Source organism: Balearica regulorum, chromosome 24 (genome assembly GCF_011004875.1).
Source record: "Balearica regulorum gibbericeps isolate bBalReg1 chromosome 24, bBalReg1.pri, whole genome shotgun sequence".
NCBI classification, from domain to species: domain Eukaryota; kingdom Metazoa; phylum Chordata; class Aves; order Gruiformes; family Gruidae; genus Balearica; species Balearica regulorum.
In genome coordinates this window covers 3,414,160-3,430,360 of record NC_046207.1, presented here as the reverse complement: position 1 = coordinate 3,430,360, position 16,201 = coordinate 3,414,160, and the positions used below count along the sequence as shown (strand labels likewise).

The 16,201-nt window shown below is 52.1% G+C and overlaps 1 protein-coding gene across 1 annotated transcript in view; it reads right to left on the bottom strand.

Annotated features, from left to right (window-relative positions):
- CRHR1 (corticotropin releasing hormone receptor 1) overlaps nucleotides 1-11,495 on the bottom strand; it is a 30,425-nt gene extending 18,930 nt beyond the window's left edge. Inside the window, exons 1-2 of the mRNA XM_075774931.1 lie at nucleotides 11,152-11,495; nucleotides 2,591-2,675 (exon numbers count right to left, since the gene is read on the bottom strand). Of these exons, the coding sequence (XP_075631046.1) occupies nucleotides 2,591-2,675; nucleotides 11,152-11,196 (130 nt within the window). The 5' untranslated portion in view covers nucleotides 11,197-11,495. The remainder of the gene's footprint in view (nucleotides 1-2,590; nucleotides 2,676-11,151) is intronic.
- Between the last annotated feature and the right edge of the window lie 4,706 nt (nucleotides 11,496-16,201).

The window sequence follows — 16,201 nt, the reverse complement described above, 5'->3', positions numbered from 1 at the left end:
GAGGTATTTCTGATGCATACCTAAAGTATCGGGTTGGACCATCATGCCTGTGCAGGGAGCCTGAATGCCAAGGGACATCGCCCTGCGTTGGGGACAGCGTGCTTAGAGGAAGATGGGTAAATCAACGCTGATAAGAGGGCAGAACAAGGGAGCTCTGCAGGGCTCAGCTGCTCCGCTTCCCAGGATGAGGATTTGCTTGCAACGACTGCACCCCATGAGCCCGGTGAACATCACCCCGGGTGTCTCTCCCCCACACTTCAGTAAGCAGAGACCTTTCCAGCTCAGTGCATGTGCCTTGGAGACTGTTGGCACCCTGGTGATATCACTGTCCAGCCATGCATCCTCATTAAAAAGTGTGAGATTAAATAATAAAGGGACTGGTGACCCGAGAGAGGAGGAGGACCCACACTGGGCTACTTTTCAGAGGAGGGATGCTGCACATGGGCACGAGGCAGGGCCCTACCACGCATCCAACTGACGCCCTGCCGAGCTACGTGCTGGAGGACCGCTGGGCTCGTGTTATTGGCATGTGCCATTTCCCAAGGGTTATGCAGACATTAACAAATTAAGTCTCATGGCCTCACTGCAATTCTCATTAGCGTCATCCTAACAACTCTCCATGTTAAATAGCCTCAAAACAAAGTTTCCAGTTTTGTAAATATCCCTCCCTAGGAATTGCTGCCTGAATCAGGCAGGGCTTAAATGGACCCCAAGGATGCGGGCTGGGACTGAGCTCCACTTACCAAGCAGCAGACATAAGACAAATAGTTTCATCTCTGCTTCTTGTTCTAAGCCTCCTCCCCAAGCTAGAAGTGGCTCTCACATGCACCAGCTCCATCCCAAATTAATGAGCTTCTCAGTGATGCCAGGTTGGATGCATAGAGATGCTGAAGATTTTGCAAATCTGAAGCCTGACATGTTGTGCTCCCCTGTCCCGAGGTACACTAAATCCTGCTTGGATTCACGCTAATAAATCCCTACAGAGCAAAGCCCAATCCTTGCAGAAAGAAGCACCCACTGCTTGAGGGTGGTGGCAATTGCAGGGCACATCCATCAGCAAAGCCATGGCAGAAATGCTCCCCCCTCTGTGCCCTCTCCCCAAGGGCTCAGGAGGTTTCATCAACAGGTGGCAAAAGCCATGAGATGGGCATGAGGAGGCTCTGGGACCTGCCTGCTGCTCTGGGTCGTGCCACCAGCTGGTCTGTGCATCAGAGAAAGTCCCTGTGGTGCTTGGCCAGTGCTTCTGCAGGACATTGCTGGACACATGTTGCACCAAAGAAGATGAGTAAGAAGAAAACAAATGCCAGTTATCACAGCCTAACATGGCCAAGGACAACCACCTTGCTGAGCAGAGTGATGAAACCTTTAGGGAGCAAATCATATGAGTGATGATCAGTTTTCTTGTCTACACCGTGCCCAGGCCAGAGACACGCAGGCATTTCCATTTCCACTGGCAGCCTTGCTTTCCCTCTGCTTTCTGCCTGGGCTGGGGATGCTCTGGGGATGCTCCTTGCAGGGCTGTGGTGCCCTGGGCTCTGCCAGTCGGCCAGGCACTGAATCAGCTGGTGCCAAGCTGTAATTTTTTAAGAAGGAGTTTTTAATGCTGCTGTTAATGGGAGCCGGGTGGCGGGCAGCCATCCATCAGTGCCGAGCCTCCACGGCTATCCATCACCCTGATGGAGAGAGCTGCTCTGATCAGCAGGGACTGGGGCAAGCTGGGCAATTGCTTGGCGCCTGCTCTGGTCTCCATTCAATCGTGAGAAGATGAACTCTGCAGCATCCCTGAGCTGGGGAGGACTTTTCTCCTGTGAGCTCCTCTCCCTCAGCCACCTTTCCTCCCCCAAGATCTGTCACTGAACCAGACCTGTCACTGCTGAGGTGACATCCAAGTCACATCTTGAATATAAGTTAAAAGCCAGTTTTGGCACAAACACATCTTGGGCCTGACCCAGTTGGATGCAAACCTATACACAAGTGTTGAGTAGTATTGAGCTGCCCATGACCCTGCTGGTTTCACCCAGCTCAGCTGAGCCAGCTCTGGCCATGGTCATGTCCCCAGAAGCTCCTCATGGCTGGTGCCCTCCCAAAGAGCTCAATGGCACACATCTAGGAGTGCTGGGGGACAGAGGGTGGCTGAGCCCTGTGCACAGGGTGGCCACACTGCACTGGTGACATGGTCTCCACAGAAAGTCGCAACCTCTAGTTGTTACCCATAGGCAAAGGGGTGGCAGAGGACGGTGGACAGAGGGTACAAAGGTCCTGGGTGTCCCTGGGCATGGCAGAGTACAGGCAGCGCAGGAGCAGGGTCTGGGCAGATGTCTCCTCGCCCACCTTCCCCTCGAGCCCAGCCCAACAGATATTTGTTTTCTCTGTTTTTAGCTCTCCTGAGCTCTGCATCTTCCACCTGCCTCAACTGTCACCCTGCAAGGAGGCTGCTGCAGCAGTCAGCATGGGGCTGCAACACAGCCTTAGCACATCCCACCTCCCTCCAGAAAGGAGCTGGGCAGCTGCAGATAAGCCCGGAGACTCCATCTTCCCGCCAGGGTCCCTTGCGGATGGTGAGGGTGGGCTGGGGACGCAGGGCACTCACCTGTGTGGTTCGTGACAGGCGGCAGGCTCTCGCAGTACTGCTCTTGGATGGAGGCTGCAACTGGGCTATCCCAGAGGAGAAACGCCTGCACGGGGAGAAAGCAGACCACAGGCAGGGTTACATGTGCAATATGCCACTTCCCCAGCCCCTAATCCCTCCTTGGACGTGGCAGCAGGTGGGTCAGAACTGAGCTTGGACATTTCCCAGTGGATACCACCCCCAAAGCTGCACGATGGGCACACACCCATTTGCAAGACAGGTTTCCCAACCCGGAGGAGCTGGGCTTATGCAGCCTGGGGCTGTGAGACTGATGGTCTCTGCTCTGTTTCCCACCCACTGATCCTCTCCTGCCCCAAATATCCCCCTCAGCAAACCATACTGCAGCCCTGCACAGCCCCTGTCAGGCCACGGAGTTTCTGCTATTTAGCAATTTAATCAACACTTTTAGTTTTTGCATCCTGAGAGCAGACAGGGGAAACATGATGAGTCTGACACCATGCTCAGATTTTCAATACCTTATTAAAATCACAGCCTTGTAAGCTGTCAGTGGGAAGATGTTAATACATGTCCTTAAGGAGATCTGATCCACAGTCAACCAGGTCTGGATAAAGCCTTTTTTCAGGAGAAGGGCTTGTCTGCAAGCACTGCCATTGCCATTGCATTGGGAAGCATCGACCAGGATCTATCCCCTCCATTCTCCAGAGCAGCTCCCGGGAGGCTCTGCATCTCCACTGGACGTGAAAACCATTGACTCTGTCTACATGGAGAGCTATTTTGGAAAAGCTACTTCTGAATTACGGTGTCTTTGCAGGAGTTTGGGGACACTAAAACTGAGGAAGGCAACTGAAAGCCGAAGAAGACAGAGGCATGGTGCTGCTAGACCCAAGCCTCACCAGTGAGGCAGACAGGGGATGGAAGGGACCTGCTGTTTTGCAAAACACACAAGTTTCTACCAGAGCAGCTGCCCATTTTCTTCTCCAGCTCAGAGAGGAGTGACATGGTGACACAGGCTGATCCCCTCTGCTCAGGGGACAGATGCCAATGGTGGATGAGGCTGAACTCCTCTTCTCTCACCCTAAACCTGCCCGGCAAGGACTGACCTCCCTTGGAGAAAAGCTCACTGCTCACTGATGGAGTGGCAGAGCCGTGCCCTGAAATGCAAGCACATACAGATCCTGTGGGAAACTCAACCATGAGCCTGGAGGCAGGAAAGGCTGCAGCCTGCTCTGTTTGCAAGGGAGCTCCCAGCTCCCCTGAGGTGGTGGGCTCGGACACGTCCTCTGCTGAGCCAATACAACGCACAACAACCTTCTCGTTCCCCACTGGCCAGGCTGGTCCCTAGTGCCTGATCTCCCTTCCCGAGTGCCATTTGCCTTTAAGACTACTCTGGATAGGGAGGAGATGGTCCTCCTCTTGCCCTTTAGCCATATAAACACTGGCTCCTCTTGCTGGCACGCCCAGCAATCCCCTGCGCCTTACCGAACCATTAGCAGGATTTATTCAGACATGGAGACAAGCTCAGCACCCACTTGCTCTTTTCCAAACAAGTATTTACTGCCTTGGGAAGCTGGTTTTGACAGCAAAAGAGATGTCAAGCAGACGTATAAATGGAGCTGAGAATAGCTTCCTTGTTATGACTGCTCCAGATGGCACAGGGGATCCGGCAGCAAAACCCTGCCCTGAGTGCGGGTGCTGCTGCGTGGAGCTGCTGTTGTGCTGGTCCTGCAGGAGCCGGGCACCTCTTGGGTCTTTTTGCTGAAAGCTGAGACCACCCAAACTCCAGACATGGGGTAAGAGGGAGTAGGGGGCTCGGCTCCCCTCTGCATTGATGCCTGCAGCTGGTGCCCGCTGGACCTGGTGGCTCTTTGCATGGGTAGCTGGGACAAAAGGGTTCCTCCCAAAAGGGACTGGGATGGTTTGCCTACCTGAACAGGCTCTCAAGTGTTAATTGGATGTGTTTCTCCTAATCACAGCCTGCTCCAGCCTGGCAGTGCCCGTTCTCCTTCCAGACACAGGGAGAGGTCTTGGCACTGAGCAGCAACACGGACTGAGCTACACCTAGAGGGAGGTATGGATGGAGTGTAATCTCTGGCTCTTTGCAGGCTTTGTAAATGAGCTGCAACTGCTACAGAAGGAAGAAAGAAAGGGAAAAAAAGGGTTTCCCAAAACACAACAATCCCTAGCAGCTTTTTTATCATGCTCTGAGTCTTGTCTCACTGCAATGTGGCCAACGCTCTTGACAGCAGCAAAGGTTTTGTTCCACTCCCATCAGCCCCAGCTCGAGGCGGGTAAGCTGGGGAAGGTGGCAGCTCCAAGTGGATTTGCACAAGCCAGAAGACTTCTGATCTGGTACCCTGATGGTTGGGCTCTCTCCTATGTTTTGTCCTTTGTGGGTTACCTTAACACCTCCTCAGGCTTTGCAGAGAGAATAGGTTAAAGCTCCGTCCTTGAAAAGATTTGCCTGCCAGAGCATTGCTGCCATAAGATGCCGCATGGCGCTCAGCGGGTCCCAGCCTGGCCAGAATGGAGCCAAGCATGCCTCAACAGCCTCGGAACGGTGGTGGGTCGTGCTTGGGCCAGAGATGGGCCATGTCCCTTTGCCCTCCCAGCCCTGCTTTGACCTGGACTATGGCAAATCATGCTCTGCAGTGAAGAACTCCTCTGCGACCTCTCTCAGACTGCCAAAATCCTGGAGAGCTTCAGCTGAGTGTTCAGCTGCACGGGGGAAGAAAAGCAATCTGTTTTTCTAGAAGCAGCCGCTTTGCACAGAGGTCCCGGTCAGCCTGGGGAGCTGATCCCGTGGGGACAGCAGTTCTGCTGGGAGCTGCAGGGGCCCCATGAGACCCCACACTGGCAGCAGCTTCTCCTCCATCTGGAGCCACCAATGACTCCACTGCCGTTGCCTCAGCATCCACCCAGCTTCCTTCCATGCTCTGCTAACGTCTCTGTTTTACACACAGGGAGGCATTGCAGCAGATGCTGATGGCACTGGGTTAACCTCAGACCTCGTGGAGCAGCACGCTCCTTCCTTTCACCCCCATGTTTCCTGCGGTAGGATCAGCCAGCCCCCACCAGTCCTCGCCGCTCAGCTCAGACACCAAAACCTGACGCTGCTCCAGCGTTCTCTGCATCCCACACACTGCAAACACCAGCTGCAGTCGATGTCCCACCACCCACCAAGTCAATGCTGTCCCAGAAGGGAAACTGAGGCACTGAGTACCGCTTGACTAAGGTCACTCAGGCTGTGCTGCACCATGTGGGGCAGGTCGCTCCTATCTGGACCCACTAGCCGTGTCCTGATGCAATGTCACTGGGTTTTATGGAACCATTCCCTGTGTCTGGGAGGGGCACAGGGTGGCAGGTCTCCTGGGCAGGAGATGCAGCACAGCAGGCTGAGATAGTGTCAGCTCTTTGGCATGAGAAGGCTGGGGGTCTCGCTGCTGGTATGGGTGTGAGCAGCAAAATCACACACTCACACACACACACGCATGGCGTCAGTCTCTGTGGCCTGACACTGACCTAGCAGCAAAATTCAATTAATGACAATTAGGAATTAATGTCCCCCTGCAGTACTTTCCCTCTCCGAAGCAATCCACAGATATTAATTAATATATTCACATCCGAGTCAAACATCAACCCCCCGCGCCGTACTACTCAGAGACAGGCTTGTCCCCCCTTGATATCTTATTGCCTCAAACAAGATCGGATCTGCGTGGCAGGAAGGGCTGACAGCTCTGAGCAGGGAGATAGATGGCTCATAGCCTAATTAGCAATCTAAGACGGGGCTTGGGTTTTCCACTGCCAACAGGGCTGTAATTGGAGACCGGAGCGATTAGCAGGGTGAAGCAGTGCGAGCCAGTGGCTTTGCACAAAGCTGGAGCGGTCAGTGGGACTGATGGATGGTGATGGCCACTGAGACCCCCTGGGGATGGGTCCAACATCAGCCACTCTGGAGTCATCCTTGCTGGAGGGACCAATCTCACCCATAATTTCCGCTCCCTGGCTTGACTGGGCTTGCTGCCCCCTGAGACGCTTGGAAGAAGAAAGACCTCCTGGGACACACAGGCAGAGGAAGGACTGAGCACAGTCTCTGCTCTGGACCTTCACTGAGGTTCTCTGGGGTGTTAGGCTGGGATTGAACCTGCTCTTGGCCCCAAGCCTGCAGAAAAAGCTGCCTGACTTTGGGTGTTAAGTACAGTGAATGTTAAAAGAGCTGGATGCCAACCTCAGATGCAGAGCAACATCAGCAGCATGGGAAGGGAGGGCATGGAGCAGCACGTCTTGCCAACGCCGCAGCCATAGGCTGGAGGTGGCCTTGAAAAGCCTGACCAAAAGAGCTGCCCCCTCAAATGTGCTTGGAGGTGGTCACGGTGCCTCCAGCCCCTGCTGCCCAGCCCTGTCCCCTGCCCTCCCTCTGCTGGGGGGAATCCCTTTACCCTTGCCTCCTCTGACTTCCAGGCACCATCTTCTGCAGCTGGTGAGCTTCTTACCACCTCCGCCTTGAGGGCTTTCACTTGGATAAGTCCCACCCCCAGTCTAAGCCATGAATGAAACCCCCAGGCAGCATCTGGCCCATGAAGGACACTCTACAAGCCCTTGCCTTAGCCCTGGCAGTGACCTGCTTTGCCACCCCCTGAGCTCCAGGTTTCTGCAAGACCCCCACTTTACTAACAAGCACCCCATTGCTCCTTCACTTGCTTTCGTGCAAAGCCACATCAGAAGCCCTGCTAGCATCACGGCATCAAGGCAAAGCACAGGCAGCAGAACGAGGCTCAAAGCAAGAACCGCAGGGGGATTTTCTGTGGCTGATGTTACTTGGGGGGAAGAGCAGGCAGCGAGAACACCTCCATCTGGCATTAAAATCTGTGAGTTTATAAATTGAGCCATATTAGAGGGCCAGCCCCCACTGTGTGTAGACAGAGGCTTTGGTGTGAGTATTTATTCCGTTTGGAGTCTCTCTCTGAGCATGCTGGATGCAGATCCTAACAAAAGAATATCAATCAGGGCTAAATGAATGCCCTGTAAAACCTGATTTATGAGTGATTAAAGGTTTTCCTGGATTAAGCTCTGGTTTCTCTTGCTTGCCATAAATAATTCTGACTTCATTTATCTATCAAAAGGGGCATGGATTTTTGGGGACAGGTGAAAAAAAGAATAATGGAATTTGGATATTGGAAGCTAAAGGCACAAACAAGCTGGAAAAGGGGACACTGCCTGTATCAAAGTGGTTCCTATGGCATCTGGATTTGCCAGAGCAAAGGCTGCTAAAGTAGAGTTGGTGACAGACACAAGCATAAGGGAGGACTGCTTTTCTAAGGTGGCTGTATTAAACTGTCCTGCAGATTGCACATGTGGGACCCGTGTGCATTCACAGACATTTTCATGTTGGGCTTGGAATTTGTTTTCCCCAGCTGCCTCCCACATCTTGGCTGTCCCAAGCCCCATCCTTTACTCATCACCTTTTTAGGGTCATACCCTGGGCTGAACCTCCATCATTCAATTCACCTATAATTTCCTTCCAGTTTATCTGCATTCACAGCTAGGGAAAGCTCAGCCACACCAAAACTGCATCTGCCATTGCCTTTCCTGAGCAAAGAGTACAGGATTTCAGGGTAGAAGAGGGACTATGATCTGCAAAAGACCAACACCCCGTGCCCTCTGCTATCTGAATGGAGGCATTGCTGCTGGGTGGGTGACTCATTGATAAAGCAGGACACTGCAGAGAAGGAGGGTCTCTTCCATTAGCTCAAAATACAGTTAGGGTAAAAAGGAAAAACAACAGATGGGCCTCTGCGTATGTTATACCATCTACAGAAAGAGCCACCCGCTCATGAGTGACAGCTCTCAAGCGTTGGACAGCGGCTCCTGGGCTCTGTTTGTTGAGGGAACCCCATGCTGATGATTTGTGCTTTCCTTTGGGTCCAAATACTGGTCTCCAAGATAAAACCACAGATGCAGCCTCTTTAAATGCTGCGAACTTGGACCTCCACTTGAGCTCGTCGCTCACAACAAACTTCTGGGCCAGCCCTGTGCAGGATTTCTGGTGAACGGAGCTGTATTTCAGGGCAGGGTTGAGCCGGCTGTGCGGGCTATTCTCATCGTATTTCTATATATTCATCCTGTGGTGATAGAGCAGCTATTCTGGGAACAGGCTGTGCCATTTCCATTCACTTCTTCACTAGAGATGCGAAACCACGGGGATGATTTCATACACATTGAATCAACTCTGTCTTTTAAGGAAAGCAAGGACTGGAAGAGATCCCCAGGGTCAGCCGTATCCGGCTACTGCAGCTCCGCGTCTTACGCAAGGATTTGAGCAGCAAAGGGGTAGAGAGCTGGTTTGGGGCTTATTGCTGCTGGAGCTGATCAAGGGAGAGGGGAAACTACCCCACCCCCAGCATCAAAGCCTGCTTTTTCATAAAATGCTTTTGCAAACAGTGTTACCAGCCCCAGATATGTCATCAGTTCCTGACAAAATTGCAGGTGAACTGTTTCTTTCTAACCACTTGTTTAGTTTGTTTAAATGACTTGCAAGATGCGAGAGAGCATTTTGCAGCAAGTTTTGCTGCCTGTTTCCTGGTCTGTCTGTCCAACTCACCAAGGGATGTCTACCCAGGAAGGCAAGGTGGACAAATCGATGCTAAACTAGAGGTGCTGGCCAGATGCGTGGGGAACACATTGGCTGTGCCAGCCCAGGGATCTGCAGGCTGCCAAACCTGCCCAAGCAGGGGAGGTTCGCCCCTGCTGAGGTCTCCGTTGGAGCCAGACTGCTGCAGGTCTCTGCACTTACAGGCTGGATCCTGCTGTGGGTATACCTGGCTGCAGGGACATGGTCACTTGAGGCTGGAGTTTCATTGTCTTTTAGCCTGCACTGTCCCCAGACGAGGGTTGGGATTGTGCTGGAAAGGGTCTGAATTTTGAATGCATATATTTATAAGAAAAAATAGACAGTTTGACTGCAAAGAGGTGTTTTGTAGATTGGGTGTTTCTTTCTGGAGCTGGCTGGGAGAGAATTCTCTGCTTGGGCTGGTTTTCATGACACCCTCCTGTCCCAGCCCCAGCGCAGGGATGGTTTTGCTCTCAAACTCTGGAAGCTTTTTGAGGATTTGCCCCCCCATCTTCACAAGGAGACCATCCTTGAGGAACAGCTAGGGATGGCTAGGGAAACCCCTGAGCCTGAGGAGGTTTAGCAGAGGGTGGGAGCTGTGTCTTAGCACCTTTGTGCTTTTTTCCTGACCACTTTTTGCTCACACAGTAGCTATCAGGAGCTGTCACGCTTGCTTGGCTGCCCCCAGCTCAGACCCTGCACTGGGTCTGTGGCTTTGCCAATGGTGTCCCCACATATTGGCCAAGGAGGACCTGGGCTGGAGAAAAGATCCTGCCCTGTGTCACCTTTATTTCTTACATCGGAACCAAATATAACCTGAACTGGGGAATATAACCACAAAAGAGCTCCTATAAAACAGAATTAGGGATATGCAGTTATAGGAGAAAGCTGCTGCTCAGAAGAGGGGATTTTAAAAGCAATACCAACTTGGCAAGGACATTGCCTGGTGCGTATCAGCTCTTCTCATCCCTTAGGTGAGAACCTTCCTATCCCAAAGGTGCAGTTAAATACTCCTCCCTGCCCTTCCACCGGCAATGCACAGTGAGCCCGCGGGGTACGAACCGCAACGGTGCTAACAGGGAGGGCTGACCATCTGCTTTTTCTGCTGTTTTAACTCTGCAGTCACAACTGGGCCACTGAGACAGCATTTTGCAGAGAGCCGGGCAAATTTTTTTCTTTTAACCCTCTTTGACACAGAGATTTAATCAAAAACCTGATCATTTTGTTTAGCTGCTTGCATAGGTTTGTTCAAATTATGTTCAAGATTTCACTGGAAACCTTTCCATCTCCTCGTTTGCCCATGGTTTGGGATTTAAACATCCTTTGGGCTGGGAATATTTCCTTTCTTGATGAGCCCTTGGGGAGGAGGAATATTGCTTCTGACAAAGCATTTGCATTTTGTGCAGAGCTGCAAAATTAGCAGTGGCTACAGTTCCACAGCAAGCAATTTAGGGAGGAAAGTCTTGTGCTTTGCGGGTGGGGGGGAAAGGAGTGGTTTCTTTAGAAAATCAATTATGGGGGGGTACAATTAGGCATTGCATTTGTGTTGTCCCCATCCATCACACCCCCAGAGTGGCCACCCCCTCCCAGCAGCCTAAGGGAAACTGGTGGCAGCTGGTTTCACTGGGAGGTGCGAGGCAGGGAGCTGCTGGGAAATCTGGGCTGCGCTTGGGAGGACCTGGCTGCAAGTCTCCCCTTTAATAACCCTTTCACTGACTCCAGCCCCCTCCCTGCTAGTTTTTGGGCATTGTGAGCTATTGCCAAGCCCTCGTGTCTCAACTGGAGGAATTCTCCTGAGGGCCCTTTGTGTAGCGGTTTCTCCTTTTACTTTTCCCTTCCTTCAAAGAAATGGAAAAGTCATTGTGGAGAAAGCAAGCGGTGCAGGGTGCGGAGGGGTGATGGGGAGGAAGGCAGAAGGGCCCTTCTGGGACAAAAGGACTTAAAAGCATCTTACCTGCAGGAGGAGGAGGAGGAGGGCAGGACGTAGGCTGGGCACCATCCTTAACTCCCACTGCGCCCAGCTCGCCGGGGCATGGCTGGCAGCGCTCCCCACTCCCGCTGCGCTCCTTCTGCCGTCGGGGATAAAATCCTCTGGGCTTCGTGCAAAGGAGCGTGTCCGGGTCCTGGCAGGGCTGCGTGGAGGTGGGCAGGTACCTTTCACCCTCCCCTTTGCTCGGCGACCTGCTCCTGCCTTTTATAACCTCCCTCGGAGCCGGTCCTCTGGCTTCCCACCTTCCAGCTCGCCTGGCGATGGGCTACATCCCTCCTCACCAGCCTCCCACTCCCCCCTTCTCTCCCTCCTCCTCTTCCTCCTCCCCTTTTCCTTCCTCCACCTCCCTAGTGCCTTCCAACTCTTTTTTTTTTTTTTTTTTTTTTTTTTCCTCTGTCTCCTTCCCTCCCTCAGCATCTTTAGCAGCAGAAACTTCCCACGGGCCCGGGGACCCCCACCTGCCCCCCCACTCCTCCAGCTCCCCCTGGACCAGGCTCTCCCCTCTCTGCCCCCCGCACTCGCATTTTGCAGCCGCTGCTGCGGGGTCTCCTGCGGAGGCTGCGGGCTCCCCTGTGTGTATGCAAAGGGCTTGGGGCTGCAGTTTGCAGAAGGGTTTATGTTTTCGGGGATTTGGCTCCAGGGCTCTGGCAGAGGGACTGGGGGAAGGGGAGGCTTCCACCCTTTGCAGCCCCTTTGCAAACTGGCTGGTGAACACGGAGGGAAGTGAGACCCCCTGTCCCATAGGGAGGGGGTGGAAGGGGCTTCAGACCTTTCTTGTGAGGGAGATGCTCCTGAGGCAAGGACGGGACATGGGGCAGGTGGATGTAGGTCCTTCCATGCAGTGGGGCTGTGCTGGGAGCACTTGACCATAATGGGGGGGGGGAGGGGGAAACTGAGTCACAGAGGAGGTGGGGGTGCTGCTGGGAGGGTGTTTTTTCTTGTAGGATGGGTGGAAGGGGAAGAGGCGATGAGGCAGAAGCAGGGGGCTTGAACTGACAGAGGAGTGGGGCATTGGTATGGGGGACATGTGTCCTGAGGAGGGTGGGGAGCAGGAGTGGGTGGTGTAGGGGAGCCTGGCTGATGCTCCTGGGGTCTTGGCTAATGATCCCCCACCACACCTCAGTTGTTACGGGCTCTCTGTCCCACCTCTCTGTCTCATCTCCTGCCAGCCTCCACCCTGGGCTCCTGGGGAGGCGTCCCCCACATCCCCTGTCTCTTGGGGATGCTGTGGGCAGGCTTGGATCCATCTCTGAGCTGGATGAATCTCCCTCTGGGTGAAACATGCTCCTCTGTGCCAGGGCAGTTTGAGGGCACTCCTTCTGCACCCACCTGGCTCTTGGGGGGGGTTGTCCCAGCTGTGGCTGCTGTGCCCACCCTGGGGAGTCACCCAGGCTCCACCTGCCCGTGGTGACCCGGCAGCAGAAAGCCAGGCAGCAAGTTCTGTTTTCTTCTTTCCTTGAACAAACAAGGAGAGCCAAGGTGTGTTGCTGGGAAGGAGACGTGGAAGACATTGCCATTGGGGTCACCATCTTGAGGTGGGACCAAAGATGTTTCCCCTACCTGATGCTGGTGCATCCAACAACCTCTCATGGGGTGCTGAACTGTGCTCCCTGCTTCATCCCAATAACAGCCTCTGCCTCTGGGAATGGCTGCAGACCATGGCGTATCGCAGACGGATCAATAGGAGGGCAGTGTCCTTTGATGGATTCATGGCTGAAGCCTCCATCCATCTTCGCTGAGCTGCTTTCTGTCTCTGAAGCATGGGAGAGGGCAGGAGGTGATCAAGGTCCTTCCTGCATCCACTGGATCAAGGCAAGAGTGGCCAGCCAGGGCTGCACCCCGGCACAGGGGTGCAACCAATGGCTCATCCCAGGCCTCAAAGGGTAAATCCTCCTGGCCCAGTAATTAAAGGGAATAAACAACACAGACATAAATCTTCCGGCATTAGCCGGATTTAATCAACTGTGCCATTGGTTTGGCAAAGAAGTTTGAAAATATGTAAAGCTCTAGTAAATTCAGGAAACTCTTTGTTTCTTAGGTCTCCTAACATCCCTACGCCCGACAAGTGACAGGATGAGACACACTCCAGAGCCACCCTGGCGTTACCTTTCACTTCAATATGCCCAACTGAAAATGCAAATTGCACAAAAAAAGGCTTGAGAAAGCTCCCACACCCCCGAGCAGCCTGGATTCAGCCCATTCACTGAGCACATTGTGAGTCTAGGACACAGCTCCACACCCTGGTTTTGAGGGGCTGCTCAGGGCTTTGTGCACCCCAGGACACAAGAGGCACCTTGCAGTGGGGAGCACTGGAGACCCCGTTTCCACACTGAGACCCTGGGGATCATCCTTAGCCATCTCAGCCTGCCCATGGCCACCGAGTGGGACATGTGCAATGGCCATGCTCTTCTCAGGTGCCCACAGTGCAGGGTGATGGGTGGAAAGCAAAAGTGAACATCAACTATTTTTAGTCAAGGATTTGGTTGCCAGGGACATGAAGATAATTCCTTCCCTATATATCAGGGAAACGGCTGCAGTGCTGTTTGAAAGACCTAATTGAGGGGATTTATAGTAAAATGCAACTTGTCAGATGTGGCAAAGGAAAAATAAACCAGTCCCTGAGACAAGGAAATCAGTCCATTCGTCATGGTTAATCTCAAGCTCCTCAGCGCGGCACAGAGACAAACGTGGGAGACGGGTATTAGGGATGGGGAGAATGAAGAGAAATATCGCATCTCCAGGAAGGAGGGAGAGGAACGATTTAGCCTGACTTTATCTGCCTTTGGTATATCATTATTATTATTTTATGTAACTGGATATAGTTTGACACTTCTGTTTCTGAGCAGCTCCATGACGGCTGCTCTAAGGGGCTGTTTGTGTGACTTACACCACTGCAGTGCTTCCACATTGTCCCCTGCAGCCATCCCCTCCTTTTATTTGGGAAAAACGTGCAACTCCATGTGTCCATCCTGCACAACAGGGATGAGACTGGGGCCGGTCCCTGCACCAGGGGAACGTGGCATGTCTGTCCCCGCTTCCCGCAGGGGGCATCGGTAGCAGTGTGGGTCACGAGGCTTTGCTTCCATGTGGGACATCTGCAGTGAAAAAATAATCCTCAGTGTCATGGACATATAGGTCAGGTTGATGGAATATCGGAGTTTGGCTTCTCAGCTGAAAACACAGCTGAGATCAGCAATGTGCCTCACTTTCCCTACAGGTGTGTTGGGGCTATTTCTTTCCTGCATAAATCAAGTGAAGCTGAGGATGCTTTTCAGTGCAGTCCTTAGTGGAGGAAGGACTGTCAGCACGTGGAGCTGTGTTAGCAACTGCAGCCTGAGAAAAAAACCCACCACAACACATCAAGTTTCTCCCAGGGGACTTGTTTTTTGCCCTGGTTCTAAAATCCAGTTTTAGGCTTTCTGTTCTGTGTCTGACCCTTTTCCATCCTCCTAGACCTGCAGCGAGAGGAAGAACATGCTCTCAAACTCTGCCTGACAAAATAAAGTGATTTCTGGGACCAGTTTTCCCTCATTCCAGGTCACTACATCATATAATCATGCCCCAAATCTGGGTAGCTCTGTTGGATTTGACTACTCCATATAGCCTGCCTTGTCCCTGCAAGCCTTACGGCTGCTCTGAAAGGAAGAACAGGAAAGCCTAAACCACAGACCCACTGAATACGTTGCAGGAAGGGAAACAAAAGGCTTGTTACTCAATCAACAACCTCCTGTAATGGTTATTACCTTAGAGCTGGGCTGGTGGAAAGCTCTTTTGGTCCTGAAGATCTTGTGAAAGGCTTGGGTGACCTCTGGATGCTTCAGACCCCTGTTCATCCCATCAAACTCTGTTGCTCCATGCAGCAAATGATTGATTCCTTCAGTACACGGATAATTCCCTCTTGCCCTTTCTTCTCCCCTCCCAGATTGCATGCATCAATAGGAGATACCAACAAAACAAAACCACCAAAGCTGCAAATTAAAACAAGCAAACCCAAGGAAGCTGGGAAACCCACAAAGATCTGGGATCTAACAGAATGTCTCATTTGATTTCTGAGTTTCTTAAAATAGCTTGTCATATTTTTCAAATTCCTTTTGGGAGGAAGTGTCAATTTTGAATAGAACAGAAACACAAAAGCTTTTGTTTTATAGCTAATTAAACCTCAAGGCAGAATGCTAAACTAATCATAATAATAGTCATAATTATTATTTTCCTCAATCAAAATGCTTTTAGCTAAGTCAACCAAAATTTGCCAACCAGCAGATTGACATTTCTGATCAAACAAAATGCCACAGTTTGTGGTTGGGAAAAACTCCACGATTTTACTCTGGAGACCGATCCCATCAATCCACCATCTGAAAGTGCTCTGTTTTCATGCACTGTGTGACTGAGAGATGCATGACCCTGCCAGTATCGAGCCATCCCGTTCATGGCTGTGTCTCTGTCAGCAGCACGGGGACCCATCCTCCCTTCCAAGGTGCTGCTACATTGACCATGATGTTGTGGCATGGATGCACGAGTTGCATGGGTGTACATGATGCTGTTGCATGGACGGTGGCTGGTGCAGCTCTGCTGATGCAGGGATATGCCTGTGCCTCTGGGGACCTGCCAGTGGTATGGCCACATCCACAGTGTTGCACATATTGCAATCGATACACCCCTCATTTGAGCATGACGACAACATCTCGGGCATGGAAATGTCCTGCAGAGAACAAGGCAAGGATTGTGACTTCCTGAGAAATGGCTTGTGGCAAAAATACCTCCCTGCTTATCAGGTCTGTAAATGCCAGTCAAGGCAGGAGAGATTCTGCATGTCTTTCAAATCTGGTTATTTATTCCCCTTACATTTGATGAAATATTAATCTCCTCATCTCCAAAAGGCAATCAAAACCCAGAAGGAATGAGGCACAGGGCCTTGATGCAGAGAGCAAAAAACAGAAAAATAAAAATAAAATTAAAATCCAAACATACTGTAAAATTCTATAAAAGGCATCTGTGTGGTGGCACAAAGAGCAGT